Source organism: Pan troglodytes, chromosome 3 (assembly GCF_028858775.2).
Source record: "Pan troglodytes isolate AG18354 chromosome 3, NHGRI_mPanTro3-v2.0_pri, whole genome shotgun sequence".
In the NCBI taxonomy this organism is placed as follows: Eukaryota; Metazoa; Chordata; class Mammalia; order Primates; family Hominidae; genus Pan; species Pan troglodytes.
In genome coordinates, this window is record NC_072401.2 from 57,027,066 (window position 1) to 57,039,683 (window position 12,618).

Sequence of the window (12,618 nt, forward strand, 5' to 3'; positions counted from 1 at the left end):
TATTTATGTGTACTATGAAAAATAATTTATTTTACATTAAAACAATAGAATCAATATAATTAGATTTTAGATCATTATGTGCCAGTGTGTAGGAAATGCTTTAAGTTTGATTTTTATAGTAGTTGGAAGTTAATACTTTACCTTTCCAAAAATGTGATAATCTAGGTGTGGGATTCAGAAAGGCTAAAATTAAGATTTAGAGAACAAAAAAATAAATTCCTATTTTTTGAAAAGTTATAGAAGAAAGACCTCTGTAAGAAAGGTGAGGTTTTTAGGGAGTGTATAGTTGATTAGAGCCAAAATTAGCATTGAAGTTTAACTTACAAGTCAATTACCTAATTCAGGTCATTTTGAGTTAAAGATACTCCTTTTATTACATAGGAAGTATGTCCTTTTATTTTCTCCTAAACCTCTCTCAGATCCTAATTTACACTTCTCTCTACTTCTTCCTAATTCATTTTGTGTTCCATATTTTTCTTCCTTTGTTTAACTTTTCTTATGTAAATAATTTGATCATTTGTATTTTAGACTCAGATCTGTTTTTATAGTTTGTATTTTGAAAAGTTTTTTAAGTCACATAAAGATCTAAGGACAGAATAAGCAGCATAGTAAATACTTGGTATTTCCACATTTATTAATATATTCTCTGCTTGTTAACATCTTTTCAAACTCTCTCCCTCACTCCCCTCCCTTCCTCTCTCCCCTTTTCCTTCTTCCATCCTTTTTTTCCCTCTCTATTGCTGCTTCCTTTTCTTCCCCCTCTCTTGTCTTGTCTTACCTGTCTCTCCCCTTCTTCATCCTTCTTTCCTCCTTTTCCCCCTTTCTATCCTATCTCTATTTTCTTTTCTTCCCCATCTTTTGTCAAATCATGAGAAGATAACTTTCAAACATGGTACTTTACCCCTAAATACTTTGATATGTATCTTCACAATGTTTGCCTTCATAGCTATGCCACTATTACTGCACCCAATAAAATGAGGATGAATTTGATAATAACACCCAGCATAAAATGCCATTTTCCCAAATATATTCTTTCTGCCTATGTGTGTCTCTTTTCCTTGCCGTTTGATCCAAGACTCAATCAAGATTCACACATTACTTTTGGTTGTTATGTGTCTTTGGTCTCCCTCCGTCTAAAGTGTTCTACTGCCTTCCTCTGTAATTCTTGACATTGACTCTGTGGGCAAGTTTAATTCAGTGATTATGTCAATCCATGATTAGATTCAGATCAAATATTTCAGGAAGGAGCATCATATAGGTGATGTTTTGAACCTCACACTGCATTTTATCAATGACAGATTGGCTGGATGTGGTGGCTCACACTTGTAATCCCAACACTTTGGGAGACTGAGACAAGAGGCTCATTTGAGGCCAGAAATTTAAGACCTGCCTGGGCAACATTGTGAGACCTTGCCTCTACAAAAATAAATTTAAAAGCTGGGTGTGGTGGCATGTACCTGTAATCCCACCTACTTGGGAGGCTGAGGCAGGAGGATCACTTGAGCCCAGTAGATGGAGGCTGGGGTGAGCTATGGGCAGCAGAGCAATCTCCTGTCTCCTTAAAAAAAAAAAGAAAAAATGATAAATTGTTCCAGTATTGGCTGTGGAAAGCATGGCCATGTGGTTATGTAATTATCAGATCTCTTCATTGTAGAGTTGTATCTACAGCCCTTTTTTGCCCTGTAGTTTTATACAACTCTTTGGTCCTTAAACCTATTTAAAATCCTACAGATAGATAGATAGATAGATAGATAGATAGATAGATAGATAGATTTTTTTTTTTTTTTTTTTTTTTTTTTTTTTTTTTTTTTTTGAGATGGAGTCTCACTCGGACACCCAGGCTGGAGTGCAGTGGCACAATCTAGGCTCACTGCAACCTCCGCCTCCTAGGTTCAAGCATAAAATCCAATATTGACATGTGTTCTATAAAAGCTAATAAAAGGTAAAACAAAAATATAGCTAGGTGTAATGGTGAACACCTGTAGCCCCAGATACTCAGGAGGCTGAGGCAAGAGGGTTGCTTGAGCCCAAGAGTTTGTGGCTACCGTGAGCTATGATCACGCCACTGCATTCCACCCTGAGCAACAGAGAAAGCTGTCTCCTAAATTAAAAAAAAAAATCGTTGACAATTATTTTCTTTCTTTTTTTTCTGTAGTTTTAACCCGTTAGACTAAAATCAGGTAGGTTACTTGTGTAATAGTGTGTAAACGGCCGGGCGCGGTGGCTCACGCCTGTAATCCCAGCACTTTGGGAGGCCGAGGCGGGCGGATCACGAGGTCAGCAGATCGAGACCATCCTGGCTAACACGGTGAAACCCCGTCTCTACTAAAAATACAAAAAATTAGCCGGGCGTGGTAGCGGGCGCCTGTAGTCCCAGCTACTCGGGAGGCTGAGGCAGGAGAATGGCGTGAACCCAGGAGGCGGAGCTTGCAGTGAGCCGAGATCGCGCCACTGCACTCCATCCTGGGCGACAGAGCGAGACTCCGTCTCAAAAAAAAAAAAAAAAAAAAAAAAGTGTGTAAACATTTGTAATACTTTTTTAATGAACATATTTCGAAAACAAATGTGTACCTGTAAGAGAGAAAAAGAAGAGGAAGAGTAAATGTTTTATCTTTATCCCTAAAAATAAACATTAAAAAAAAAATGTTATCTAAAAATCCCTAAAGGTAAACGTTTATTCTTCCTCTTCTTTTTCTCTCTCACAAATACACATACATTCATTTTTGAAATAGGAACATCTGGAAGTTTCACTTTCTGTTTTATATATGGTTTTTTGTTTTGGATTTTTTAAATAAGTTTGCATTAATTTTATGATCAATAAAGGCAACAAAAGTCCACTTTGACAGAAAGCCCATGTAAAGGAAAACTAATGATCCTTTTTAACTAAAACATTAATGCCCACTAGTGCTGAAAGTACTAAAATCAAGAATTAAATTTGTTCCCAGTAAATTATAATTTGAATTTAAGAGTATAATGTGATAATTGTTTCTTTTATAATTATCTACATAGTTTAGTTTTTTGTGTGTGTGAGACAGGGTCTCACTCTGTCACTCAGGCTGGCATGCAGTGGTGCCATCACAGCTCATTGCAGCCTTAACCTCCTGGGCTCAAGCAATCCTCCCACCTCAGCCTCCCAAGTAACTGCAACTACAAACACACACCACCAAACTTGGCTAATTTTTTTTTTTTTTTTTTTTTTTTGTAGAGGCAGTCTATCCTGGTCTTGAACTCTGGGTTCAAGCAGTCCTCTCACTTTGGCCCCCCAAAGTGAGATTCATGCCTGGGATTATAGGCATGAACCACCACACCCAGCCAGGAACTTTTTTTTTTTTTTTTTGAGGTGGGGTCTCGATGTGTTGCCCAGACCAGTCTTGAATGCCTGGCCACAAGCAGTCCTCCCACCTTGGCCTCCCAAAGTGCTGGGATTACAGATGTGGGCCACCACTCCCAGCCGGGATTTTTTTAATTATCTAAAATAGTTTTGAATATATTTAGGGCCTTTTAGAATTTTAAGGTGTCTCTATTTCTTGCAGGAGTAACTATTATAAATTATGATGACCTTCTACATTATAGGTATTGTCAATATGGACTCGCCATATGGTTCTGTAACACCTTCTTCAACACATTTGGGAAACTTTGCTTCAAACATTTCAGGAGGTCAGATGTACGGACCTGGGGCACCCCTTGGAGGAGCACCTGCAGCTGCTAACTTTAACAGACAACATTTTTCCCCGCTTAGTTTGTTGACTCCGTGTTCATCAGCATCAAATGGTGAGTTTTATACACCGTAATTCCATAAGAATCTGCATATGTTTTCTTAAAAACAGCAGGTTTCAAACCTCATCATAATTTTAATACCATAAAAATGTAATTTGTACTCTTAGAAGTCTGGAATTTCAAAAAAATTTCTAGGTATTTAAATGATTAGAATCAACCTAGGTTCTATCAAACCTAAAATATTGAAGTTTTTCTAAGAGGGATTTTTATTATTTTTTATTTTTATTAGAGACAGGCTCTCACTGTGTTGCCCTGGCTGGTTTCGTCAAACTCCTGGGCTGAAGCAGTCTTCCTGCCTTCCAAAGAGCTGGGATTACAGGTGTGAGCCACCACACCTGTCCTGAGGGATCATTTTTTGGGGGAAAAAAATTAATCCTTGTACCTGTTATTAATTTATGTTTACTTTTAGTTTTGAGAATACAGGTACCAAGGAGAAAGATTTCTACCCTTGAGTGAAAATTACATCCTTTTAGTCCAACTTTAAATCTCATCTAGGCTGGGCACAGTGGCATACACCTGTAATCCTAGCACTTTGGTAGGCCAAGGCGGGTGGATCACCTGAAGTCAGGAGTTCAAGACCAGCTCGGCTAACATGGCAAAACCCTGCCTCTACTAAAAATACAAAAATTAGCCAGGCGTTGTGGTGTGCACCTGTGATCCCAGCTACTTGGGAGGCTGAGGCAGGAGAATTGCTTGAACCCAGGAGGCGGAGGTTGCAGTGAGCCGAGATCACACCACTGCACTCCAGCCTGGGCAACAGAGCAAGACTTCATCTCAAAAAAAAAAAAAAATCTCATCTGCATTAACAACACAACAGATTTCACATTATCACATGTGTTTTTTAACTACAGGCAGACTTTTGAAGCAGTGATTAGATTTTCTTTCTTTCTTTTTTTTATTTGAAATGGAATCTCACTCTGTCACCCAGGCTGGAGTGCAATGGCTCAAGCGATTCTCCCGCCTCAGCCTCCTGAATAAATGGGACTACGGGCATGTGCTACCACACCTGGCTAATTTTTGTATTTTTAGTAGAGACAGAGTTTCACTACGTTGGCCAGGCTGGTCTCAAACTCCTGATCTCATGATCCGCCCACCTCGGCTTCCCAAACTGCTGGGATTACAGGTGTGAGCCACCAGGCCTAGATTTTCAAACTAATGAAGATCAGTCAGCAATAGAGAATTCAACTCAATTAAGAGAATTCTGTAGTAAGGTTGGATATGTTTGTTTTCCAGGTAAAGATGTGAAATTGCTTATCCCTTAAGGAAGTTATAGTAAGACTTCGGTTTTTTTTTTTTTTTGGTTTTTTTTTTAACTATCAAATTTCTTCTAACTAGCAATGCTGGAATAAATAACAGTTAACCTAATTAACTTAATGAAAGAGTAAAAAGTTATAATTATTTTAGAGATACATGTCAAAGTACATTGCCAGTTAAAGCATGAGGTAAATTGTAGCCTGCAGTGAATTTATATATTCATAGTTTTTCTTGTGTTTGTCAAATAGTGGCAGTCATATAGAATATTAATTATCCTTGCACAGCTCCCAAAGTGCTGGAATTACAGGCGTGTACCACCACACCACCCAGGTTAGGTTTTTTAATACATGCTTTTGAATATAGTGCTATATTGTAAATACAGAGTATCATTGAGGGCATTACAATTGCTTTTATTGTTGCCACATTCCAGTAACTATTTTGTTACAAAAAATTTCAGACCCATAGAAAAGTTAAAGAATAGTTCAAGGAATATCCATATTTCCTTCGCCTAAATTTCCCAATTATTTTGTTATATTTATTTTCTCTCTCTACTGTTTTGCTGAACCATTTGTAAATAAGGTGCAGATATGACACTTCAGACCTAAAAACATGCATCACTTAAGAATAAGGATATTTTCTTATGCAACCATGATACCATTATCAAATACCTAATAGGTTAACATGAATTCAGTAAGAATTAATCAGTCCATATTCAGATATCTTCAATTATTCCAAAACATTTTTTATAGATGTTTCTTTCTTGAACCAGGAACTACCACTCAAGGCTCACATATTGCATTTGATTATGTCTCTCAGATTTTGTAATTAATAATTTTAAACTTTCAAGAATACAAGGATCCCTTGTATATTTTTCCCAGATTCACCAATTAAACTGCATTACTTCCTTTCCTCATCATATATTCCTCTGTGTGTGTGTAAAATTATTTTATTCCTGAACTATTTTAGAGTTAGTTGTAGACGTCAAGCCCTTTTGCCCCTAAATAACTTTGTTTCCTAAATATAAGAATGTTCCCTTCAACAACTATGATGCAGTGTTTAAATTCAGCAAACTTTACATTTTATATTATTATCTAATATATGGTGCATATTTACATTTCATCAGTTATCTCAATAATTTTATTATTTTCTCTCATCCAAGATTCTAATTAGGACTGCAAGTTACACTTAATTCCCATATCTCTTTAGTCTCAAATAATCTAGAACTGTTCTCTGAGTCTTTCTTTAACTTTCAAAGAAAGATTCATTTTATGAAGACTACAAGCCAGTTGTTTGCTAGAATGCCTTTTATTTTTATTTCCTACTATTTCTTCCTGATTAAATTCAGGGTATGTTTAATAAACACTGAACTAAGCTGTGAGAAATGTGCAGTGTAATTTTACTGTAGGAGCACTTTTTGTTCTTCTCCTTTCTTTTCATGTAATTTTACTGTAGAAGCACTTTTTGTTCTCTCCTCTCTCCTCTCCTTTTCTTCTCACGAGTTCTGTCTCTGTCACCCAGGCTGGAATGCAGCAGTGTGTGACCATAGCTTACTGCAGCCTCAATCAAACTCCTAGGCTCAAGCAGTCCTCTTGCCTCAGCCTCCCAAGTAGCTGGGACTACAGGCACTTGCCATAGCACCCAGCTAATGTTTTTATTTTATTTTTATGTATTTATTTTTTGTAAGATGAGGTCTTACCATGTTGCCCAGACTGGACTTGAACTCCTGATCTCCAGAGACCCTCCCACTTTAGCCTCCCAAAATGCAGAGATGCTGAGATTACAGATGTGAGCCACCACGCTTGGCTCACCTTTTTTTTTTTTTTTTAAATAAAAAGATAATGTATCTCTCTGTTGCCCAGGCTGGAATGCAGTGGCACAATCTTGGCTCACTGTAACCTCCACCTTCTGGGCTCAAGCAATCTTCCTGCCTCAGCTTCTCAAGTAGCTGGGACTACAGGTGTGCACCACCATGCTTGGCTAATTTGTTAAGTTTTTTTTTGTAGAGATGGGGTTTTACCACGTTGCCCAGCCTGATCTCAAACTCCTGGCCTCAAGTGATCTGCCCACCTGGGCCTCCCAAAGTGTTGGGATTGCAGGTGTGAGCCACCACACCCAGTGGCCCCACTTTTTGAATTTGTAAATCACATTGCTCTTTCAATTTTAACTCAGGACTCTGTTATCATTTCTAAACTGTGGTGAAGTTACCGTGGTATCAGTGAAACTTAAATCCTTAGGCCACTTCATTTTATGGGGTACTTCCAAGTGCTGTACATGATTTTTTTATTTGTAATTTTTCATTCTTCTAAAAAAGGTTCCCAAAATTTTGTAAGTTTAAGGCCCCACAAAACCTAGATCTGCCCCATCCTCTGAAACCTGTTTCTCTAATATATAAGCTGATGTTTTTAAATAACATGGCTCTGAATTAAATTTTGCTTTTTTTCTAATTGAAGTAATTATAATAATTAGAGATGTGAAAATTATTTTAGTTAGGTTCTTTTCATGAAAAGGAATATAGGCCCATCCAGGGACTCTCATGGAAAATGATGTTTATATAAGGCTATGCAGAACCATTTTCCAAACCGTCCAGGACTTAGGGATAGCTATTCTCTCTCTCTCTCTCTCTCTCTCTCTTAGAGGATTTGTGGTCTCTCACTCATGGTCTGTTTCTTGTCAGTTTCTTGCATTCTGCTCTCTTTACACCTAAACTTCTTCATAATCTTATCTTGTATATGCACATCAGTGGTTCAACTTCATAATTAATTAAACCAGTTAACCCTTTAATTCCCCATTCTTTGATGAGGAATGTGATTGGCTCAGCTCATATGTTCAAGTCAGACCATTTCAGTCAGATTACTGACTAGCCTAAAATGGATCATTCTTGGATGGGTGCCTATCCTTAATCCAATAGTTGTGCAGAGAGGGAGCAGAAAACAGGGTCGTCTGATAAAAACTATGACTAGAGGGGTGGCAGAATCTGTGCAGAGAGTAAACTTCTTAAATGGCACAGCTCAGCAGGCAAGCCTAGTAATTCTGTTTATTAAAATAGAATGTGTAGGAGGCTGAGGTGGGAGGATGGCTTGAGGCCAGGAGTTTGAGGCTGCAGTGCACTGTGATTGTGCCTGTGAATAGTCACTGTACTTCAGTGTGGGCATCATAGTGAGACCGTCTCATAAAAAACAAAACAATGTGGAAGGTTGTTGTTATTTTGCTCTACTTTGGTTCTAGAAGGATACAGGAAATAAAAGGGAAACCAGAGTGAACACAGAGGTTAAGGTAGGCTCCCAGGGATGAACCTAGGGGAAAGCAGGATTCATTTGTTTATCCTTCTTTCCTTCCTGCCTGCCTGCCCTGACTATGTCTTGATGTTAGTTGTTCTGGGTTGATTTTTCCTAGAGGTTTAGGTGTGGCCTTTCAATATGTAGGTTTTTAAAAAACAAGCTTTTGTTATTTATCTTTGTGTTTACATTTACATGTCTGTGTATTCCTTGTAGTTTTTGTCTGTTTTCTACTGCATGTATAATTGCAGAATTTGGTTTTATTTGGTCTTTAGCTAAAATATTCTTTTACTTCTAACACTTTCCTGAGTTTTGTCATATTGTTTCTGTTTTACTAATTCTGAATTATGCTGTTCCTTCATATCATTTTCTTTTCGTTCATTTTTGAATTTTAGGTTATAGCTTTTTTTCTGGAGTGCTTTTATTGTCAACAGGAATGCTATAGGTCTTTCTCTTTTATATAATAGGCTTATTTGGAATTCAGCTGCAGTTCTGTTGAATCTGCAGGTAACAGTTTTGATTTTTAAGCTTCAGACTCCTTTATTATTTATACCATTTTAATTTAAATGTGCTTTAATATTTAAGCTTTTTTGGGAGGGGGAGCGGGGATGGAGTCATCTTGCTCTGTCACCCAGGCTGGAGTGCAGTGACACGATCTCGGCTCACTGCATCCTCCGCCTCCCGGGTTCAAGTGATTCGTCTGCCTCAGCCTCCTGAGTAGCTGGGACTACAGGCGCGTGCCACCACGCCTGGCTAATTTTTGTATTTTTAGTAGAGACAGGGTATCACCATATTGGCCCCTCGAACTCCTGATCCCATGATCCGCCTGCCTTGGCCTCCCAAAGTGCTGTGATTACAGGTGTGTACCACCACGCCCAGCCAATATTTAAGCTTTTCACATAAAATATAATTTTGGTTACTTTTGTTTTTTCTCAATAATGTATAGAGATTGAATCACTAATGAATAGTCTCAAATTAAGAAATCCACCTTGTTTGCATAAGTAAAAAAGATTCTCATTACCAAAAGCACGTTCTGTGAAGTACTCACAAGATAAAATAAAACAGACTTAGGCAATGATCCTCTTATTGGTATTTTATCAGTATATATAATGTTCTATAAACTTCAATTCTAATTTGAAGAAACTTTTTTTTTTTAAACTGGACATGATGGCTCATCCCAGTAGTCCCAGCTGTTCAGGAGGTTGGGGTGGGAGGATCGCTTGAGCCCAAGAGTTTGAGGCTGCAGTGAGTTATGATCGAGCCTCTGCACTCTAGCCTGGACAATGGAGCAAGACTCCGTCTCCAAAAATACATAAATAAAATAAATAAAAAATGAATAAATAACAAAGAAACGTATTTCTTTTTCTTAGGCTAGGTTTTCCAAATTTATTAGATAGCTGAATCTCTTTTTCATCATAACACAAAGAGCAAGTATTCCCAAGGAATACAGTTTGGAGATTGCCACTACAGGCAGTGATTCTTACCCATCTCCATTCTGTTGTTGTTGGTTTGTTTTTTAATTTAAATGTCTTATTGCTTGCTACATTTTACTTAATGTCAAGGGTTAATTCATTTGAATATTATTTAATTTAATGGTTTATTACCTTTGTAGTTGAACATTTTGCAGCATTGACATATTCTACCTTGAAGTCATGGAACTTTAGCCAAATTTTAATATGCATAATTTTTAAGTATTATTTTTACATTTTGTTTTTCTGAGAATATATATTTAAAACATCTCCTGGTTTTAAGATTTGGTTTTATAAAATTACATGTTCTATAGATGACCTGTATTTTATTTCAAAATATCTCTTCTCTAGATTCTTCTGCACAGTCAGTATCCTCGGGAGTTCGTGCACCATCTCCTGCCCCATCATCAGTACCCTTAGGGTCAGAAAAGCCCAGCAATGTGTCTCAGGACAGGAAAGTTCCAGTCCCTATTGGGACTGAACGTTCTGCACGTATCAGGCAAACTGGAACGTCAGCTCCATCTGTTATTGGGAGCAATTTGTCTACATCAGTAGGACATAGTGGCATCTGGTCCTTTGAAGGGATTGGTGGCAATCAAGGTAGGATATTCTGTCCTGCTCTCTAGAAATTAACTTAATGCATTTAACTATAATGTAAACAGTATTTAACTTTAATAGTCATTTCCTTTTTTTTTTTCTTTTTTTGAGATGGAGTTTCACTTGTTGCTCAGGCTGGAGTGCAATGGGGTGATCTTGGCTCACTGCAACCTCCACCTCCCCGGTTCAAGCGATTCTCCTGCCTCAGCCTCCCAAGTAGCTGGGATTACAGGCATGCGCCACCATGCCCAGCTAATTTTTTTTTTTTTGAGACGGAGTCTCGCTCTGTAACCCAGGCTGGACTGCAGCGGCACAATCTCTGCTCACTGCAAGCTCCGCCTCCCGGGTTCATGCCATTCTCCTGCCTCACCCTCCCGAGTAGCTGAGACTACAGGCGCCCGCCACCACGCCCGGCTAATGTTTGTATTTTTAGTAGAGACGGGGTTTCACCGTGTTAGCCAGGATGGTCACGATCTCCTGACCTTGTGATCCGCCCGCCTCGGTCTCCCAAAGTGCTGGGATTACAGGCGTGAGCCACTGTGCCCCGCCTGTATTTTTAGTAGAGACAGGGTTTCACCATGTTGATCAGGCTGGTATCAAACTCCTGACTTCAAGTGACTCACCCACCTCAGCCTCCCAAAGTGCTGGCATTACAGGCATGAGCCACCACGCCCAGCCTCGTAGTCATTTCTATAAGATCTGTATTCCTATTTTTTTTGTTATGTGAATATTTAATCACTTCTTTATGAGCTCTGTCCCCATGTGACCTTTCTCATTACATGTATTTATTACTGCTTTCTGAAAATATCTAATGCAAGCATGTTCTTTTCTTCCTTTCATCATATTAAGGACATATTAATATTTCCTTTCAGTCCCTTTAGGTTGTACTTAGGTTTTTTTCTTTTGTTTTATAACACCAAGTTTTTAGATTATTTCATTAAGCTATTATGTCACTACTTACAAACCATGGAAATATTGCTGTAAATATATAAAAGTAGGTCATTATATTGAAATAATTTACGGTTCAATGTGGAAAATATTAGAAAAACAAAATATTTGATTTTGACTTTAAATGTTACCTATTTTTGTTTTGCCTCTTTGTTTGCCCTCAGACAAAGTAGACTGGTGTAACCCTGGGATGGGAAATCCTATGATCCACAGACCGATGTCTGACCCAGGAGTATTTTCACAACATCAAGCAATGGAGCGAGATAGTACAGGAATTGTAACTCCTTCTGGTACATTCCATCAGCATGTTCCTGCAGGCTACATGGACTTTCCTAAAGTTGGGGTAAAGTCCTGATTTTGTACTAGTTATTTAAGGGAGGGTTTTCTGAGAAAATGTTTTGAATATAGTAGGCATATGTATAATCTAATGTTAAAATAAGTTATATAATGGGTAATAATTTTTAGATTTCTTAGATAAGTTACACATTCCCAGGATGAGGTGAACTTTCAAATATCAATTTTAAGGCTATTGATTATATTGGGAAAAATGAACAATGACTTGGATGTTAATGTGTGTGTTTTCCTTTTTTAAGGGTATGCCTTTTTCTGTGTATGGGAATGCAATGATTCCTCCAGTAGCACCTATCCCTGATGGTGCTGGAGGACCCATATTTAATGGCCCTCATGCTGCAGACCCTTCTTGGAACTCACTGATAAAGATGGTTTCCAGCTCCACGGAAAATAATGGCCCTCAAACGGTGAGGCTGATCATTCAGTGAATAAACATTTATTTTGTGTTTAAGAAATGCAAAGACAAATAGGATTCAGGTAACTCATGATAGCAAGAGAGTTTGGTGAATATGGGCAGTTGAGGAAATTTAATATAGCTGCAATATAGCAGAGGGCTGTGGGCAGTGGTACCAAAGGCAGGTTTGGGGCTAAAATTATGAAAGGTATTGTATATTCTACTGGGTAGCAGATAATAAATGAAAGATTTTAAGTTGCAAAGTGACTGTCATATGATTTTATACATTAAAGTTTACTAGTGGTGTGAAAAGACCATCTAAAGGTTATTTATTAAAGGTACTATAAATAACTCTGAGAATTCACATAAATGGTTGTATATTTTAGCTTAGTGTATGTTTAATATCTTTGATTTATTTTTCTTCCACAACCGTGAATCTATAAATGCTCAGGTAATGATTTTTTTTTTAAAGGTTGTAAATCAGATTCTGTTTGAGGGATAAGAGGTAGGAAAATAATAGAAAAAAGGTTTTATCATTTTTTTCCATTAGTTC

The 12,618-nt window shown here is 37.8% G+C and overlaps 1 protein-coding gene across 13 annotated transcripts in view; it reads left to right on the top strand.

The window, feature by feature from the left end:
* ANKRD17 (ankyrin repeat domain 17) overlaps positions 1–12,618 on the top strand; it is a 185,443-nt gene that overhangs the window by 171,203 nt on the left and 1,622 nt on the right. For all 13 annotated transcript variants that reach the window (XM_063809568.1, XM_054683010.2, XM_054683012.2 and 10 more), the window contains 4 exons: positions 3,574–3,771; positions 10,127–10,375; positions 11,485–11,663; positions 11,914–12,078. In XM_063809568.1, the coding sequence (XP_063665638.1) occupies positions 3,574–3,771; positions 10,127–10,375; positions 11,485–11,663; positions 11,914–12,078 (791 nt within the window). The remainder of the gene's footprint in view (positions 1–3,573; positions 3,772–10,126; positions 10,376–11,484; positions 11,664–11,913; positions 12,079–12,618) is intronic.